This window comes from Boleophthalmus pectinirostris, unplaced genomic scaffold, assembly GCF_026225935.1.
Source record: "Boleophthalmus pectinirostris isolate CB_2022bp ecotype Guang Dong unplaced genomic scaffold, ASM2622593v1 HiC_scaffold_21, whole genome shotgun sequence".
Taxonomy (NCBI): Eukaryota; Metazoa; Chordata; class Actinopteri; order Gobiiformes; family Gobiidae; genus Boleophthalmus; species Boleophthalmus pectinirostris.
In genome coordinates this window covers 6688202-6709562 of record NW_026571175.1, presented here as the reverse complement: position 1 = coordinate 6709562, position 21361 = coordinate 6688202, and the positions used below count along the sequence as shown (strand labels likewise).

General features: G+C 40.5%; 1 protein-coding gene across 1 annotated transcript in view; it reads left to right on the top strand.

The window, feature by feature from the left end:
* The window catches only part of grin2da (glutamate receptor, ionotropic, N-methyl D-aspartate 2D, a), a 414138-nt gene that overhangs the window by 157331 nt on the left and 235446 nt on the right, over positions 1-21361 (top strand). Inside the window, exon 5 of the mRNA XM_055157602.1 lies at positions 4255-4369. Within this exon, the coding sequence (XP_055013577.1) occupies positions 4255-4369 (115 nt within the window). The remainder of the gene's footprint in view (positions 1-4254; positions 4370-21361) is intronic.

Below are 21361 nucleotides of genomic sequence, written 5' to 3'. Positions count from 1 at the left end.
AGTCCATTTTGTGTAATATACGTAATCAATATACCTTTAAATGTGCACTGTTTTCAGCACCTTTATGTCTCCATTCCCTAAAATGTGTGTTCCAGTTGTGTTCCAGTGGTGGTCAACACACATGCAGAAGCCATTTTCAAGAAGATGGAACTGGCTTGAGACACGAGGATTTATCATGCCTGAAGCTAGTACCATCAAATAGAAAATTTTCCACATTGAACCACTCCTGGACACGTCTCGTTTGCCTGCGATGACATTAAACCTATTTATCTCCATGGAAACAAGCAGGCACCACCGGGCAAGTTACAAGATTTATCTCTAGAGAATTTACCCTGCTCACAGTATTTAAAGGAAATATTAAGCAGTTAAAAGATGCGGAATTGAATAAATGCTCTAGTGTGGAACATTCCAGGCAAAGGGAACAAATGGGTAGCCGACCCTTCATAAAAAAAATTATAAATAAACAAAAAATAAACAAAAAAACATGTACCATATTTTTCAGACTATAAGTCACACTTTTTTTCATAGCTTGGGTGTTTCCTGCAACTTATATTCCGGTGTGTGACTTATATATTAAAATTTTCACACTAACAGCCTTAAGGTGGCGTCCTAGGCTTGTCTGCCAATATCTGCTGCTACTATTTGCTCATGTCTCCTGCAGAAAGAGCCGCTGTCCTTTCTGGTGTCATGTCAGTCGATCGCACCATTACTTCTGTACCACTGAAAATATTAAATTTAAGTGACTTCAGTGACACCAAAACCATCCTGCCGAGATTCCGAAAGGCCGGAATAATTCTAACTGGAACTGATGCTGAGTCTGACGACAGCTACACAGATGAGGAAGCGGCGCTCTGATTACCTCGCGCAGTTACTCAGAAGTGGCACCAAGGATGTAGAATTCAATGGATTTAGTGATTTGGAGTGAGATGGAGAGTTTGGTAAACTTGTTCTGTTCTGTTGTTTATACTATAGTTATCTGAAGAACTGTTCATATGTGACGTTAACAGTCTGTTGTTCTCTCTTCTATTGTTATTACTAGAACTTGCCTTTCGATGAAATGTCGGTTCCTGGTCTCTGATTTTATAAAATAAATTTCCCCCAAAAAGTGCAACTTAAAGTCCGGTGCGACCTATATATGTTTTTTCTTCTTCATTGCACATTTTTTAGCTGGTGCAACTTATACTTTGGAACGACTTATAGCTCTGATTTATAACTGCAATTAATGCCAAACTGTGGAACATTTCAGGCTGAGTGACAGTTGGTAGCAGGAACCAGAAAAGTTACTAGGTAGACCTTTAACCATGTTGTTATATTCCAAATATTTAGAAGTTACTAATTCCTGTTTATGTGACCAATACTGTATATGTTAATCTACTTGCAAATGTGGATAACTTTTATATACGAACCTGTACTTTCCTTCTTTCACACTTCACACCTTCACATTTCCGTATTCATGAATTCAGATCTCAAAGTTCTGGAGACACCGTGTTCAGTCAGTCCAATTACAGGTGATTAAGTTCAGTTATGCTCTTATTTAAAACCAGGCTCTGATGTGCTTTTAGCCACATCTCTCATTCAAACACATTACAAGAGAAGTGGCTATTTTCTGGACACGACTCTGGTGTTTTTTTTGTTATTATTCAAAGTGTTTTAGGCTTGGTCCATCTTGTGTTGCTTTATATCTTTGGGCTTTTCTTGGTTCAGTTGCTTTGATAAAAATACGGAGGTGCACAGATCCATTTGGGTGTCCTTCTCTCTTTGTTTGTGTTTGTGTCTGTGTCATCTGAAACCGGCTCTAATGGATTCTGTAGCTGCACTGTGGAACTTTTTTGGTGGAGGGTCTGACATGATCTTGTCTCCATGGAGATTGTACAGATTTTCTTTAAATGTTTCTTAGTATCACTTTAAATATACAGTAGCTCTATGGAGACGGAAGGAAGTTACATCACCATATGTAATTTAATAAACGTAACATATGTAATTGAATAAATGCAAGATACATACGTTTAATACCATATTGTGGAACATTCCAGAAAAATTCCAAAAAGAACATCTCCGTGTTTGTAACTTTGTTTGAAATCTGCTCTAATCAAGTCTGTAGGTGCACTGAAGAACTTTTGTGGTGGAGGGTATGTCAAGTTCTTATCTCCATGGAGATTGTATTGCTGAAATGTTTAATAATAAGGCATTAAACACACTCTATTCCATGGACAAGCAGGTTACTTCAAGCAACACTCACAACAAGAGTACAAGCTTGTCAAGTGAATTTTGGGAAATTAACATATGTTACTGAATAAATGCAAGATATATACATTTAATTAGCCTGATTCATCAGCGGGTTTCACTTCGTAGAAACCGTCTGACCTTGCAGCTTTGGAATTCGTTCGCTGGACAGTAGGCAGGTACTTTTTGTCATTTAACCAGTCGCTGCTATTTGGTCGTGACGTATGTAATGCGCTGCTAAAGAGGCTAACGGGCATATTAAGCTTTTCCCAAATCCCGTAGGAAGAAGGGCAATAACGTTTTTCCCCTTGATAAAATTCACCAAACATTCTCCTTATTCTGGCTTTAAATCCTCGATCTCGGGAATCGGTGACAACACTGAATATATCACTCTTCGCTGATTGGCTGGTGCCTGAACTTGCACTTCTAGGTTTTTTGTGAACCGTCTAGTGTGAGAAATGAAATTGAGCAAAGGCACTAGGGGGAGTGAGCCTGGCTAATGTTTAATGCCATACTGTGGAACATTCCAGAAAGATTCCAAGAAAGCTCATCTACGTATTTGTACTTGTTTTTGTGCCATCTAAAACCTGTTCTAATGGATACTGTAGGTGCACTGTGGATCTGTGGTGGTGGAGGGTCTGCCAAGTTCTTGTCTCCATGGAGATTGTATTGCTTTTTTACCTCTGCCAAGGAGGTTATGTTTTTGCCGGCGTTTGTTTGTGTTGTTTGTTTGTTTGTCTGTTAGCAAAAAGTTATGGACCGATTTTGATGAAATTTTCAGGATTTGTTGGAAATGTGAAAAGGAAGAACTGATTTCATTTTGGGGGTGATCCGGAAGAAATCCTGGATTCTGGATCACTTTGAAATTTTAGTTAACATTGTGGTAAATGGGGCCAAAAATTTTGTTTCTCAATATCTGGGTTAATTATTGACGAAACCCCATGAAATTTGACTCAGGGATGGACAATGGGATCCTCTTTCATATTCCAAAGGCTGATCCGGATCTGATCCAGAAGACTGATTTTATCGCAATTTATATAAAAAATGGGGGTAGTCCTTGGTGGAGGTCTGCGCTCTCTGAGTGCTTTTCTAGTCTTGAAATGTTTCTCAGTATGACTTTAAACACATTAAATTCCATGGACAAGCAGGTTATATCACCAAACAAAGTCACTGGTCGTATTTGTGGAGAGGTGGCAACACTCACAACAACAATGCATGCTTGTCAATGGTTTTGGGGCACTTGACATACTGTATATAATAGAATAAATGCAAGATACATAAGTTAATGCCATACTGCAGAACATTCCAGAAAGATTCCAAGAAAGACCATCTCCGTATTTTGTGCTTGTGTTTGTGCGATCTGAAACCTGCTCTAATGGATACTGTAGGTGTACTGTGCAAGTTGAAGATTGTATTTCTGAAATGCTTCACATTATGCCTTTAAACATATTAAATTCCATGGACGCCAGGTTACGTCATCAGACAAAATTACCAATCAGATCTGTGGAGAGGCGGCACTACAATAAAAATGCTTGTCAAGTTTTGATAAATGGTCACATTTTTATACAGAGCTTTTCCACTTTCAAGGCACTCAAAGCACTTCACATCAATGAACCACTCACCCGTTTATACACCATTGTACACAGACAAGGTGAGGTGAGTTAAGTGTGTCTTGCCCAAGGACACAATAACATCATTCATCTGTGTGGGTCAGTGGATCGCTCTACACAATGATGAACCTTCGAATCAGTGGACAAACACTCCACCATCTGAGCTACTGTCACTCTTGCATAAATGTGGTATAGATTCAGAGGAGTTGAATGGCGTACCGCGGAACATTTCAGGCACGGAAATCTCAGTAAGTGGCAAATTTGACACCAAAAAACTTACATAGCGACTGTTAAGATAAAAAAAAAAAGTCATTTGTATATATTTCCTTTGACTTGATGCAGGAACACCAGCCTTTACCACTTCACTTTCTACATTCTGAAACTCATCAATTACTGACATGATACGTTTCTGTGTTTTTAGGTACTTCACCAACATCTCCATCGGGGGGCGTGACTACTCCTTCAGTAACGATGGATACCTGTCCAACCCTCTGCTCGACGTCATCTCCTACACCAACGGACGCGGCTGGGAGGAGGTACTCACTATTTATGGTCTTATGCGTATACTTATTAAATTCAGTTCACAGACACTGGAACGTATTAATAGGGGTACACTCCAGCTTTCAAAGGTTCACTAATATTGATACTTTACATCAGTAATAGCCACTGGGGGTGAGGCTAACTAGTGGCACTACCCCGTCTGAAGCTCTGTAACTCAAGTTAGAGGTTAAAGGGACAATCTGGAATTTTGGACATAGGGCCTCATTTCCTAGTGAGCCAGAGTGTTGGAGACGTGTGGAGAGACTTTTTAAAATATTCCATCCAGTCCTTGTGTTTGCAGAGGTCGCTGGTGCTAGGCTAGTGCATGTCAATGGCCATAGTTATCCTGACACTAAAAACAGTCTTACCCACTCCACAAAACATCCGAAGCAAATCTATTATTACGCCAGACTGTCCATGTCAATGTCTGTGTTGATAGAATAATGTTTGAAATAAAACTAATTTTGCATCACATGAGTCATCGCATGCTGAGGGACTATTTTATCAGCAACAGTGGAATTTTACTTTGCCCTTAAGATAGGTGCTAGGTGGACAAACTTTTTGACTCGTGGGCCACAAAGGGTTCTAAAATTTTACAGAAGGGCCGGACCAGGAGCAGATGGATGGAGTTTTTTGGTAACCCACCTCATAAGAGAATCGTTATCGAAATATCCCATAACTAAAAATCATTACAAAGTATGACAAGAAAATATCTGTCTTTCAAGTCCCAGGGTATTTACTATTCATTGAAATGACTTTTAAAACACTGAAAATTATTATTATTATTATTCAAGTTTGGTGGGCCGGATTAAAAAGATTAAATTGCCGCATATGGTCCCTGGGCCTTAGTTTGCCCACCCCTGTGCTCGGTGATATCAGTCCGCCGCTGCCAAGCTTTCTATCAGGAACTCGCTGCTGCTGCTCAGACATAAATCATTCAAATGCAAGGTTGGTTTTACTTCTAAAATTAATCTATCAACACAGACATTTAAATTGACAGTCTGGCATTATAATAGATTTGCTTCAGGTGTTTTGTGGAGTGGGTAAGACTGTTTTTAGTGGCAGGCTAACTATGACCATTGACATGCACTAGCCTAGCAACAGTGACCTCTGCAAATACAAGGACTGGATGGAATATTTAAAAAAGTGTCACCGCATGTCCCCAACACTCTGGCTCACTAGGAAATTAGGTCATATGTCAAAAATTCTGGACTGTCCCTTTAAAGAATAGGGTAGTTACACTTTTATGTGCTGTCATTTGCTAACACATAATGTATTTAGATCAACATGTTATTCTTTATTAACCTCTTCAAGCATATTTTTTTGATGAGGGAACATTATAACACAGAAGAAAGCTCCACTGATTTCGCGAAAGACCTTCACTTTAATCTGAGCTTTCTTTAACACAGTCTGTTACTCTGTTTTTGTTGAAACTCAAACTCTATAACGCTCTTTTTCATTTCTAAAAACATATCAGGCCGTGTTTTCTAATGTGTGTATTGTGTCACCATGGTAACTGCCAGTCGTTGACCATTCAGAAATATGCTGAACTTGTATTAGAAACAAATGCATAGATTTTTTTTCCCCTCATTGGGCTTTGTGAGGGTGCAGATATTCAGCATGATGGAAATCAGTTTTACTCAATTAACTCTGCCCCAGAGTTGTTGATAATTAGCAGATGAATCAAGAATGCTAATTAGCTGTAGCCATTCATGCATTTGTTTAGTGCCAACTTTATAGAGATGGCTAGTCTATGTAACATTAGCTTTAACGTTCACTCATTTTGTCAGGGTAATCTGTTGTATTGTGGCACCTCCATTTGTTCTAGCGTAGTTAGAGAAAGAGTAGCTCAGTTAGAGTGTCTAATGACCCGAAGGTTTGCAGTTTGATGGTGCGATTCCAGCTCTTACAGATGAATGCTGTCATTGTGTCCTTGCGCAAGACACTTAAAGTGTCTTGGGGTTGTATAGAGGATTTTTTAAGGGAAAACAAATACAGCGACAGTCCTTTTTCAAATGCTGTGCATGCGTGACACCACCTTCCTCCTCCACCGCTCCCTCAGTAAAAACACCTCCTCCCGCCTCTTTACTCTAGAAATTACACTTGTTTACAGTCAGTGCGTGTTCAAAATTACTGTTGAAGTGACCTGTCTAGAAGAAATTTAGCAACCGACGTGTCAGTTTTTAGACCCTTCGTCTGCTTAATTTGTGCCATCGCTGGAAGAAATCTCCAAGAATCACCTCAGTTTGGCTTTGCTCCTTTTCTCCTTCTCTTCTTTTTTTAACAACCTCAAAAACTGACTTTTTTTGCGGCGAACTGGTCGTGGATTCTCGTCCATCATCGCAACAAACTTTGTGCGAAATGCGAGGAAGCTACAGTTTAAAAAAGTCTCTAAGTACCGCTGCATAAACCACGTAATCCCCGCACGCCGACAAGTCAGTTACACTAGAACATAGGGAGTTTGATTGACAACCTAACAGCCAATAGAAAATGAAGGAGCCTCGTTTTCTATTGGCTGATGTTTATCTGGCTTCACTACATCCACAATTGATAGATTTTCTTTTCTTTTTTTTTTTTTTTTTTTTTTTGGTCATCATAATTACAAGGCTGCTGCATCTCTGTAATGGTATTTTAAACTTTCACTGACAATTTGAAACAAACAAAAAAAATCCTCCATACAACCTTTAACCCACCTTGCCCCAAGAGAAGTTAAATAGAGCGGTGTTTCCCAAACTTTTTTATTTTTATTTTCTGGGGACCCATATTTTAAAAGTCACAAACCTTCGAGATCCAAGTCAATAGACAATCTATCCATTTTCTTCCACTTCTCCGGGGCTGGATAGCAGAGGCAGCAATCTAAGCAGGGACTCCCAGACTCCCTTCACCCCAGACACTTCCTCCAGCTCCTCCAAGGGGACCATGAGGCCTTCCCAGGCCAGTCGAGAGACATAGTCCCTCCAAAGTGTCCTGGGTCTTCCCCTGGGCCTCATAGTGAATAGACATTATTCGTAAATCACACAATAAAGGTGGATTTGAGCATTATTGAACATTAATGAGGATATTTTATTGTTGCCTGACTGATCGTGTCTCTCTGAACTTTTACTTAAGATTTAAACAATGAAAAACAGAAATTGAAGCGGCAATAAAAGGATCCATACGTCGCCTATTTGGACATTAAATGTGGCCCATTTCTTTTTCTTTTCAATTTTTGTAACAAAATAGTCTGTAGAACTGTAGAACCTGTAGAACTGTAGAATATTGCAGACCTACATGTAGATCTTGACAAGGCGACTCAAAACAAATCTCTTGTCACCCACCTGAAGGTCATGACCCAGTCTTTGGGAAACAATGAAATAGAACATCTTTAATCATGTTGTTACATTGTAAAGCTTCACTCAAGCTGCATTTTGGGAAACCTCCATTTGTTTATCTGAAATCCTCAGATTTTTATTTTATTTTTTTCAACTATACAATGGCATATACAATGGTATAAACAATAACACTGCTAGAGGCTTAAGAATTCATATTGACAGGGCTCAGCATGTGCAATATCCTCTGATCCTCTGATCTGGGAATTGGACGCTACTCAATGACATCACATGCATAGAAAGGTCAAGGAAAGATCACTATAGCTTCGAAATGGTAGTTACTTTGATATTATAATAGGATTTGTGTTTGAGGGTCAGTTGTATGTTCCCACAGCACGATGCTTCCACATTTGTTAGAGCATTTAGAAAAAGGCACGACAAGTTTATCTGCAGAGAACAATTCATACACACAGTGATTGAAAGTGCTTTACAAAATAAGAAATCATCAAAACCACAATACAAACAATTCAAAACAAATAATCATCATAAAATTGCCTTTAAAAGAGAAGAGTGTAGAGTAAAAACCTTTCTGTCATATTCACAGCTAAAAAGAGCTGTTTTGAGCCTGGACTTAAACATTGTGAAGCTTGTTATGTGGACTTCGCTTCAGTTTAACAGTTTACTTCATTTCAATTTTCAATCAAAATTATCCACATTTTATCTTATTTCCTTGTTGAGAACTTCTGTATGCCTATTGTAGACCTGGCTTAGCCCTAAATTTGATTTATTTTGGAGTTTGTTGTACTTGGAAGATTGAATATTTCTAAATGTTTCTGGTGAAGGGTCTTTTACCTGCTTGTCTCCATGGAGATGTTATTGCATTGCCTGGAATAGTTACATGCTGCTATTCCAACATGCCGCTATTTAGACATTGATGTCTAATTGTCATAGAGTTGCAGCATAAACATTATTTTTCAAGTGTCACACTACTTCAGAATAGCGGCTGTTTACTATTTACTGGCCCGTCTAAATGGAGACAGGTCGTAATACCGGCACATTTAAATGAAGGCATGTCATAATACCGACACATCTAAATGGAGGCATGTCGTAATACCGACACATCTAAATGGAGGCATGTCGTAATACCGGCACGTCTAAATGGAGGCATGTTGTAATACCAGCATGTCTAAATAGATGCATGTCGTAATACTGGTAAGTCTAAACGGAGGCACTTCGTAATACCGGCCTGTCTACATGGAGGCATGTCATAATAACCAGCACGTCTAAATAGAGGCATGTCGTAATATCGGCACGTCTAAATGGAGGCATGTCATAATACCAGCACATCTAAACAGAGGCATGTTGTAATACTGGCACATCCAAATAGAGGTACAGTATGTCGTAACATCTTCAGGTGTAAATAGAGGCATGTCATAATACCGGCACATCTAAACGGAGGCATGACGTAACACCGCCACTTCTAAATAGAGGCATGTCATAATACCGGCACATCTAAATGTCGTAATACTGGCACGTCCAAACGGAGGCATGGCATAATACCAGCACATCTAAATGGAGGCATGTCGTAACACCGGCACGTCTAAATGGAGGCATGTTTAAATAGAGACATGTCGTGATACCGGCATATCTAAATGGAGGCATGTCATAATGAAAGGATGTCAGAATAGGTGCTGGACCCTGCCTGGAATGTTCCATGGTATGACATTAAACCTATCTATCTAGCAGCGCCTTTCCACGGATCTTACCTGTAATGTATCTATACTGTGGAACATTCTAGACACAGCAATAACATTTCCGTGGAGACAAGCAGGTAGCGGACCCTCCGATAAAAAAATGTTACGCAGTGCACCTTTAAGTACTGCTATGTATAAAAAGTTGTGATTGAGATTGAGGGAAAAAAAACGACTTAAACTTTGAATTACAGTAATATTTCCACCGCAAATTGCCAGTTGCTTCTCTTAATCTTTTTTGTCTGGCCTCTAAGAAAACCGCAGCACTGAACTTAAGTAGAAGGACACTTGTAGCTACACATCTGCTCATGTTGATGCTAATTATCCTAGCGTAGCGGCGGCGGCGGCTAATTTCACAGCCCATCACACATGCTAACTCACCAGGCTAGCTTTCACCTCTGTCTGTGCATCTGCCGCGGGAACACTAATGAGACGTCCCGGTGTCCCGTGGTCTTCTCCGGCGCGGCTCCGTCAGGCTGGTTAACACTGCTTTGGTTGTTCTAATGTGGACACTGTACAAGATTAAATGCCAATAAACCAATGGAGCTCGACATTACGAGAGCTGACAGGTGAAGTGAACCCGGCTCTTTATCCTGGAGCTTGTTAAGAGACGATGTGGATTAGGTAGAGATGAGACGGTCCTTTACAGTATATATTACACAAAATGGACTCTTGAGAGCTTTAAGGCATGTTATAATGTTGTCACCGCATCAAAAACACATCGGAGTATTGTCTGCATGAATAATAGAATGTCTTTTATTGCACAACGACATTAAAAGCAACTCACCCTCCAGTACACACATGCACGTGGAACACTTACAACACAGTACAAAAAAGAATAAATAAGAGATACCGTATTATTTTGACTATAAATCACTCCGGAGTTTAAGTCACACGTTTTGGGGGAAATTTACTTGATAAAATCAGAGACCAGGAACCAACATTTCATCTTGAATAGTACCGTGTTTTCCACACTATGCTCTGGATTATAAGGTGCACTGTCTATTTTCGAACTTTTTTCACAAATAAATCACACCGGACTTTAAAAGAAACACAACAGTTGGATGGGTCAGTGGGACTTTGTTTGTTTGGTGCGTTCACGGTGACTCTGGGCTTTGTTCAGTTGTGGCGTGTAGGGAGGGTGCTGTCTGGGGCCGCTGGATTGTCGGTGTGTTCGCAGTGACTCAGTTGTTCAGTCGTGTCTAGAAGTGGCACATTGCACTCGCTTTTTCGGTTCGTTCCTCCGTTCCGTTCCTCATCCGCATGGAGTGATGAGTGTGTCTGCGGGTGTTTTTCGCTGTGTGGACGCTGTTTGCTCCATGTGTGTTTGTGTGCGCTGCAGGTTTTGCGGCTTTGTAGTTTACTGAAGTCGTGCTAGGACACCCGAGTGGATTCATGTATAGGGCGCTCTGGACTGCGGGGTGGGCGGTCGTTTTTTGATGGGGTTGGAGTCATAAGAGCTTGCCTAATAATCCGGAAAATACAGTAATAACAATAGAAGAGAGAACAACAGGCTGTTAACGTCACATATGAACAGTTCTTCAGATAAATATAACACAAACAACAGAACAGAACAAGTTTACCAAACTCTCCATCTCACTCCAAATCACTAAATTGAATTCTTCATCCTCTGTGTCACTTCGGAGCAATGCCGTGACCTTCGGAGGTAAACGGAGCACTGGTCGCTCTTCTGTGTAGCTGTCGTCAGACTCAGCATCAGTTCCAGTTAGAATTATTCAGTTTTTTCTGAATCCTGACAGGATGGTTTCGGTGTCACTGAAGTCCAGGCTTTGTCCATCCATCTAGGGACTTCCAGGAAAGTTTCATGGCACTACCTCACGGTGTCACATGCTTCTTTCTGCTGCTTGATTACCATTTTCAGATGCATATTTCTCTACTTGCAGTTTATAATCTGCAAAATATGATTTTCTTTTTGGGGGCATTTGTGTTCAGTCTTCTCAGTCGTCTTTATAAGTTTCTTTAAATGAAATATTTGCAGTGGTACAGAAGTAACGATCGACTGACATGATCCAGACAGGACAGAGGATCTTTCTGCAGGAGACATGCTCAATGGAGTCAAGTGACAGTGGTGCAGGAGGAACAGGAGTAGCAGATACTGACACACAAGCCTAGAGTGCCCTCTAGCGGCTGTCAGTGTGAAAATTTGAATATGTAAGTCGCACTGGAGTATAAGTCACAGGATCACCTAAACCATGAAAAAAGTGTGACTTATAGTGTGAAAAATATGGTAAATAAATATGTACGTAAGTATGAGTGCAAGACATAAAAAAGGCTTGGACCCCGAAGACTGCAAAACTCACTGCACTGTATTAAATATTACACTCAATCAAAAATATTGCACAAATAAATAGATAAACATTAATGATACTAATGTGACACTTAATGGCTACACTTCTAACAGAAGTTCCAGAAATAAATAGAGACAGAAACACAAGTTAAAAATGGCTACATGGACTAAAATACCAATGTGAAGAAAAAAAAGATCTTATTATGCAAATAGTAATTAAACAAAATACATAACTTGTGTGAACCAAAATGGACTCCGAAGTCATCAACGTGATTGGATTCGTGAGGACAGTTCAAAGTAATGGCCAGTGTTCGTCAAGAAAAAGGAATTAGTTATAGTAGAAAAAGTAATTAGTAACGGCAATTAGTGGGTGATGAAAGTAACGAATTAAAATGATAAAGTACTCAGAATATTACAAACGCGTGTGCTACATGACAGTGTTTATACATTTGTAAAACCAGAGGAGACCCGCTAAAGAAATATTAAAAATACAGGGAGACTGGTCAGTGTGAATTGATATTGAAATAAATGTCACTTTTTGCTTGTCCCCTTCACACATAAAAAAAAGTCTGAGTAAAACGGTGTCTAGTCACTCCTGTATAATCCCAGTGTTCTCTCTGAGGTGCTGTGTCATGTTGCCTTCCTTTCAAACACAATGAATAACAGAGTGAGATTAGTGCGGATTATGGAGGATTTTATGAATGGGGCCAGTTTCAAAGCTTCGGTTCAGCTCTTTTTCTGTCCACGAGGCTTTAAACTACAACTTAATCTGCCGTATTGTTTCCCGTGTAAATACTTGGGCCTCAGAGGAGCTGTAGTTTTGCCTATAACCTGCTTGTACGCGTTACTCATCAGTTTGAGTACACTGTAGCGGTCTCGAAGGACGGCGCCTCACTGTGACACCAGCAGATGTTTCTTTATCAGAACTATCCAACCCCCTGCCTAATACACTCCTATTATCCATGTCAAAATGTAGGTTTGTAGCACTCCTTTCATGTTCGCCCATTAGAATCTGTGGGTTGCTGAAGTCTCAAGTGTGGAAGTACAGATATGGCCAACTCATAGAAACAGCCATAACTTTATGACCACTAAAAAAATACAAGAATACAGAGCACATGCAAACTCCACCTTGCGAGACTGTTACGGATGGGACTTTTTTAACATTTGCATTTGACAAAAACAGTTCACAGTTCTCCTATAGTTCTTAAAAGCAGTGCTGGAATTGACACCAAAATATAAAAAAAAACATTGAAAACCGTGGGGCTAAAATTGTGAACTGCACAATTAGGAATAGTGTCAAAATCTTGTATTGTCTCGTTCTCATGGGCCCTTGTTTCGACTTGTCTTGTCTCTATCCGCATGACATCCAGCTAAGATTGCGGACATCTTTACAAAAAGGGATCAGTTATAGTCCAGATGAAAAGGCAGAAGAAGAAATAATTCAACACCACAATAGCATAAGTTGTATAACGCATAATGACGCATCACACCAACATGTTGCAGAAGCTATTTATTGTATAGGGATTGGAGCGTGAACTCCTTTACTGCTGGGATCTGCTCGAGTTCTGGGAGAGTCTCGAGTCCTGGAAGGGTCTTGAGTTCAGCGATCTGCTCGAGTTCTGGTAGGGCCTTGAGACCTAAAAGGGTTTAGAGTTCAGGGATCTTCTCACGTTCATGTTCTGATAGGGCTGCTCGAGTTCTGATAGGGCCTCAAGTCCTGGAAGGGTCTCAAGCTTCGGGATCTGCTTGATTTCTGGTAAGGTCTCGAGTCCTGGTAGGGCCTCGAGTCCTGGGAAGGTCTCAAGTTCTGGTAGGGCCTTAAGTTCTAGTAGGGTCTCGAGTCCTGGTAGGGCCACGGGTCCTGGGAAGGTCTCGGGTTTGGACATCTGCTTGAGTTCTGGTAGGGCCTCGAGTCCTGGCGGAGCCTTGAGTCCTGGGAAGGCCTCGAGGGATTTGCTTTCAGTTTTTCAGACACCTTTTAGTATTTTTTTTCTTGGGATTTTCACTCAAAAAGCTTATTGAGTTCTAATTTTAATAGCAGTTAGGCCTGTGTGACTTATTAACAGGCTTTTTGCTGAGGCCTGTTTTAAGTCTACTGATACTGGTTAGTGATACATATGTTATTTATGTCAACTGTCAGTCTTTATTTCAACAGTAGTACAGGTTCTTAAAAAAAAAAGGTATAGTACACAGCCAGTGCCGAGTGAAGTATTCAGCTCATTAGCTTAAGAGAATTTAAAGCATAAGGCATTTTACCCAAACTGGTTTGTTAAAAAAAGAAAATTAGTATAGCTACTTTGCAGGTAGACACTACTTTGTCTGAAGCTCTACTCAAATTTGACTTTAATTTGTTTTGTCTTAGTTTCTGAGTTAAAAAGTGTTCTTTCTTCAACATTATAACTCATGTTTAATACATTTATTTAAACTGTGTAACTTTCCAATCCTTCCTAACTTCATGGAGACAAGCAGGTGGCAATCTCTCCACGTTACATAGTGCACCTTTAATCGACAGAAATGCGAAATACTTCATGCTTTTGCATTTGTAATTCAAAACAGACAGAGAATGACAGAAAATGGGCCAATTCATTATTTTCCTTATAGCTGCAGAATTGGAAGGTTGAAAAGATATCCAATAAACAGAAGGTTGGCAGTGTGATCCTGGATTCTGCCAACGACAATGACATTACTGAAATACCCTTGGGCAAGACATTCCACAACCTATCTCACGCCTTCAATTATGTGTCTGGCAGACGTGTGTGGCGTGACCTTGAAAAAGTTTAGCTCACTTTTGCTATGGAACTACTAGTATAGTCAGGGGAAATGTATTGAGAACAAACACAAACGCAGGAGAATGCAGGATTACTGAACCATCTAAATTTGTGTATCATTCTTTAATTTGTTTTTTCAATATAAAACCAAAAAAAGAAAAAAAAAACAACAACTATTTTCTTCATTATTTGTCTCCAAAACCAAAATTGCAAAAACAGATAAGGATATGTTTTTCCAATTTTCAATTTTGTGTTTAAATGAATAATGAAAAAAAAAAAAAAAAAAGAGTAACAAGAGTAAAAGAATAACAATTTACGTAACTTAAACTACGATGCCGGACTTTTGCACCACATACGGACTGAACCAGGACTAAATCAGGTCTGAACTAGGACTAAACCAGGACTTAATCAGTTCTAAACCAGGACTGAACCAGGACTAAACCAGGTCTAAATCAGGACTAAACCAGGACTGAACCAGGACTAAACCAGGTCTAAATCAGGACTAAACCAGGACAGAACCAGGAGTGGCAGGTGGGGCCTGGAGGTGCGCCCGCGTAGACTGTCGGACCAGGACTGAGACCGACTCCAGACCAGGACTGAGACCGGGAATAGACCGGGACCAGACCAGGACTGAGACAGGGACTGAGACAGGGACTGAGACCCGGGACTTAGACCGGGACAAGATCAGGACTGAGACCGGGACTGAGACCAGTTTAGTCCTGTTTTAGCCCTGGTTCAGTCCTGGTTCAGTCCGTATGCAGCGCAAAAGTCCGGCATCGCAGTTTAAGTCACGGAAACAGGAAACGGCCGTTATCCATTTTTTCCATTATTCATTTAAACACAAAATTGAAAACAAAAAAAAAGTAATCATTAACCATTTTTTCATTTTGGTTTTAGAGACAAATAATGAAGAAAATTATTGTTTTTTCATTTTCTTATTTTTGATTTTATATTCTCATTCAAGTTGATTTTTGCGAAGTATTCTTCTTTAAATGTTGTGTACTTTTTGTTTTCCCTAACCTCACACAGCAAGATGGATTCTCGCAATATTTGTGGGTTTACAAACTCGAGTATCCATCTTGGCCTCTCTGGTGCGATAAGGCCTGACAGGTGTTGGTCGACCAATCACGCCGCAGCATTGAGGTTTATGCCGAAGCCAAAGGGGGAAGCGTCAAAATGAACCACAACAAACATGGCGCCGCAGACAGGCGCACTTCAGCTTATTTTAGTATCAACACAGACTTTTCTCTCGACTGGATGTAACAAAAGTTTGATTTTTCGTCAAGGCGCCCCACATTTTCCGAGTTGTTCCAGATGTAGAACTCAATAGAGAGTGACACACATATCAATTTGAACTGAGCCTGATTCTGTTTTTCCATGTACTTGAGCAAAATGTGTTTTGCCCCAGAAATATTGTATTAGCAGCTCTTGAGGTCAAAATCTGCAAACGGTCTGCTGTGAACTGTCTGCGTATAACATAAAGACTTTTACGGTCCAATTAGCAGGAAGTGTGTGTTTGCATACTAATTGTTGTTAGCTTTACATCACATTACTCTGCTCTGGTCTCTGAAAGTTGTGAAAAAGCACTTATAAACACAGTTGGACAGGTTACTTCAAAACTGCAATGTGTTATTTATGACTTGTTAATGTCATTTCAAAGTAATTTGATACATCACAATATTACATGTATTTAAAATGTAAAACATTACACGACTAGTGCAGCACTTGAAGTTACTCTCATCAACATAACTTTGCGAAGATGCCAAACTTTTGCGCCATATATGGACTGAACAAGGACTAAACCAGGACTAAACCAGAACTGAACCAGGACTAAACCAGAACTGAACCAGGACTAAACCAGAACTGAACCAGGACTAAACCAGAACTGAACCAGAACTGAACCAGGACTGAACCAGGACTGAACCAGGACTAAACCAGAACTGAACCAGCACTAAACCAGAACTGAATTGGGACTAAACCAGGTCTAAACTAGGACTAAACCAGGACTAAACCAGAACTGAACCAGGACTAAACCAGAACTGAACCAGGACTAAACCAGAACTGAACCAGCCTAGAACTGGACTAAACCAGAACTAGGAAAACCAGAACTGAACCGGGACTAAACCAGAACTGAACTGGGACTAAACCAGGACTAAACCAGGACTGAACCAAGACTAAACCAGGACTAAACCAGAGCAGAAGCAAAGCTGAACCAGAACTGAACCAGGACTAAACCAGAACTGAACTGGGACTAAACCAGGTCTAAACCAGGACTAAACCAGGACTAAACCAGGACTGAACTTGGACTAAACCAGGACTAAACCAGGACTAAACCAGAACTGAACCAGAGCTGAAGCAAAGCTGAACCAGAACTGAACCAGGGCTAAACCAGGATTAAACCAGGACTGAGCCAGGACTAAACCCGTACTTAACCAGAAGTGAACCATGTTTAAACCAAGACAAAACCAGACCTAAACGAAGACTAAACCAGAACTGAACCAGAGCTGAACCAGAACTGAACTAGGACTAAACCAGGTCTAAACCAGGACTTTCACACCTCCGGGTCCGTCATCACATTTGCAACCGTAACAATGGCGTTTCACCGCTGCTGATATCGCTGTGATTTTAGCCAGTGTTGTATGAAGAAAAACGAAAAACCCACGACTTCAGTCCAGGTTAAAAAAGCATTGTAACGTGCATTAGTGACATTTGTACTATTGTAAAATATTACAACTCCCAACACTGCTTTTAAACTCATTGCGGTCACTAATTAGGACGTTCTGAATGCATAAAGTAAATGAGGAACAACTTTGGATCGACTCACCACTCAAAACAAGTCGTACTAAAGCACCCATTTAAAGCGCAGTATTTCCTTTGTACCACTTAGGCCGTACTGCGTTTTAACTGTGTACCTCTCTCTCCTCACTGTACTTAGCTGCTCTTGTTATGAATATTACATGGCTCGGTGCCTGCTAAAGATGGAGCTGATTTGTGTGTGTGTGAAATTGACCTCCATCTTGTTTTTTTGCTGAACAGGCCTGGAGCGAGATTCAGATGAGAGAAACATTAAAGTTACTCGGAGTTTACGGCGCGATAAATAAGAAGCGCTCATGAAAAATAAAAGTGTTCCTCCTTCAGTTTGATCGCTGGATAAAAAGGTGGATTTATGAACTGTCTTTTCTCTGTGAAAACAACTATCGGAGCGAGCTGGGATAAGTTTAAGGTCCTCATCAAAAACATACCTGGAGTTGTGTTTTGTTCCATTCACACATTAGTAATCCTTTATTATTTGTGTGTCTACATCTCCAAAGCTCAAAATGGTTTGTTTTCAGGTAAACAACTCACTTTTGCCTTTAGCTCAGTAGAGAGGGCTGAAGGGCTGAAAGCAACGAAATGATTCTAGTGAAGGTGTATGGAGTTTAAAACACAGTGGAGCTCTTCCTGTATTACCAGATGACATCACAAGGTGGAGAACTCTTCGCCTAAATATGCAGGGTTTGTGTTAAACATGTGTGAATGAAACAGACTGCAACTTCAGGTCTGTTTGTGATGAGGAACCATTATAACATAGGTCAGGAAATAGTAAAAGCAGAAAACCCGACCCCTTTAAAGATGCACTTATGTAACTTTTCATTCGATTTATCTATCTCCACGACAACCAGGTTACACATTAAGGCACAGGCGCTCATCGCATGGGTGCCGAGGGGCCAGAGCACCCATGCAAATCTCCCAGCACCCACCTGAATTTCCCCCTATTTTAAATTGTGTTTATTTTTGAGAATGTGAACTTAGTCTCTCTCTCTCTGGGCTGTCAGTCACTTCACTCTCTGTGGGTCTGATCTGTGGACTGGGGTCACTTTTATCTCGTGTGACTTAACTTAGTAGCCTACAGGCAGTGTTGGGGAGTAACAGATTACATGTACCGGAGTTACGTAATCAGAGTACAAATTATGAGTAACTGTATTCAGTTACAGTTACTGTGTCAGTGAGTGGTAATTAGATTACAGTTACTTTGTTGAAATAAATGGATTACACGGCGGTATTTTCCTGTTTTTACATTTTGGGCTATATCCCACCTTTTTTTTTTTTTTTTTCTGTAATTCCACTCAACCAGGTCTAAAACCAGGTCTAAAACCAGGTCTAAACCAGGTCTAAAACCAGGTCTAAAACCAGGTCTAAACCAGGTCTAAACCAGGTCTAAACCAGGTCTAAAACTAAAACCAGGTCTAAAAGGTCTAAAACCAGGTCTAAAACCAGGTCTAAAACCAGGTCTAAAACCAGGTCTAAAACCAGGTCTAAACCAGGTCTAAACCAGGTCTAAAAACCAGGTCTAAAACCAGGTCTAAACCAGGTCTAAAACAGGTTAAGTAAAGACTGGATTTTCATTGTCTTTTATCAGACAAAACTTCTTATGTGAAGATATCCGAGTCTTTGCTTCTCTACAGAAAATCAAGTAATCCAAAGTATTCAAATTACATTACTCACTTTGAGTAATTGAATGGATTATGTTACAAACTACATTTTGGGATATCTAATCTGTAATTTGTAGGGGAATACATTTTAAAAGTAACCTTCCCTTTTTTCACTCAGACGTGAGCGTTTGGGACATTAAGAGGATGTGTGAGGATGTCTGAACGGACAACACAGTGACAAACTCTAGTGGAGCTGTAAAACTATAGTATGTGGAGCCACCGTGAAAGCCCTGTATGTGTGCGTGTAACATACACGTAAAAAAGTTAAATATGTGTGTGTGTGTGTGTGTGTGTGTGTACATACACTGAACACCCACTTGAAAAACCATAAAACTGAGCCTATGCACCAGATCATACTACATGCTAGAACTGTGGAGAGGCGACACCACTCACTGTAAGAATGCATGTTTTCATCACACTGACATATTTCAACCTTTCCTGGAGATACATAAGTTAATACCATACTGTGGAACATTCCAGACATCTCCATAGAACCAAGACAAATTGGTGGTTTACAGATTCTTGAATGTGTTCATGTTGTATTTCCAGATGGGGACAAGAGCAAGTTTTTTTCCTATTGATTTCATTGTACTTTGACATAAAATATTGGAAAGGCAAATTCTCATTTCTATTATTGAACAAACCCAAGACGATGCTATATTACAACAAAAATCTGCAGTGGAACAATATTAATTTTACCTGCTCCCATCTGTATTAAATATTATTGGCCTATAGGCTTATTGGCCACTGAACACTGAGCAAATGATCAAACGAGGACAGTCTTTTATTTATTGCTTTTATGGGTTATCTGTGAAAGATCACTTTGAACCAGACAGTAAAAGTGGTGGTGTTCAGAAGGAGGATTTGTCCTCTGTGTGGAGACATAGGATACTCCAAAAGACTAAAGGGGTGTTCACACCAAAGCGTCAAAGCGTTGAGTTTCTATGTAAAGTCTATGTGGACGCGCATCGAGGGCGTCCTGTATTTTTGCGGCGAGAATTTGGCGTCTTGAGCGTCTAGACGCTTGTCCAAGGCATCAAAAAGTCGAAAATGCTGAACTTTTCATGTCAGACACACTGCGTCTACCAATCAGGGACGAGTATCCAGAGACATGAGACATTATTATCAGGATGAAAAAGAACGACCCGAGAACCAGAACCACAAACATGAGCGGAGTCTAAATATATACGCCGGAATCACCAAGCAGATCGCGAGGACTACACCAGGACCGGAAAAGGACTAAATCAGGACTAGACCAGGACTAAACCAGAACTAGGCCAGGATTAGACCAGGACTAAACCAAAACTAGACCAGGACTAGACCAGGGACTAGACCAGGACTAGACCAGGACTAGACCAGGACTAGACCAGGACTAGACCAGGGCTAAACCAGGACTAGACGGGGACTAGACCGGGACTGAATCAGTGTCATTATCGGAGTATACATGTATATATAAGCTGCAGTCGTCGACCCGATCTCCTCCGCTGATGTTTTATGTCATAAAAACACACACATGTCTCTCTCAGCTTGGTCTGCCATTGTTTCGGGAAAAGACAGGGAGCGGGCACTTGTTTCCAGGACAACGGACGCGCGTCAAGTATTTTCATATATTTCGTCGGGGGTGACTAAACCTCAAATGCAAAGGCGTCCAAATAGAGGCGTCAAGGCGTTTTTTGACGCTTTGGTGTGAGCACCCTTTAAGTCCACACTGAGCCAGCCTAACCATGTACTGCACTCACTGTTTGTGCAAACGTCCTCTGGGAGATGATATGTCACCCCACAACAAAAGACCAACCACTACACTAAACCTTTTATTTCTTTTGCTATAAAGCTTTTAAATGGAAAGTAAATTTGTTATTGTGTCCCTGATGCACTGAGGTTTGAATGCACGGCGTGCGTTGTATGTATTTGATTTTCTTTTTCATTTTATTTATTTATGGATTGTGCACAACCAGAGATATGTCAACTGAATTCATTTGGGATTGATAAAGTTGTTGATTGATTGATTATGAAATGCTGTGATGTCATCTGAAACCCAGCAAGAACACTGATTTACTTCTGGTTACGTGTTACATGAAAATATCATCTGCTGAATCAACCAAAAGTGACGAAATTCAAAAGTTGCAGAGCAGATTGTGTGTTGTCTGAAGTCTTTTCTGTGCCGAGGTTCCTCTGCCCTCTCTGACATGTTTCCGTGTTGAGTTTGGCTGAATGTTGGACTGACAGGTTAGGCTCTCTCTCTCTCGTGTGAAGAGAGGGAGGCAGAGAAAGAGCAGTGAACGGACAGATAAGACGAGATGAGGTTGAGTTGATCTTTTGACGGATCGCCTCTGAACGCATCGCCGGCTCTGAACCGCAGACAGACGCAGAGGGAGCAGACA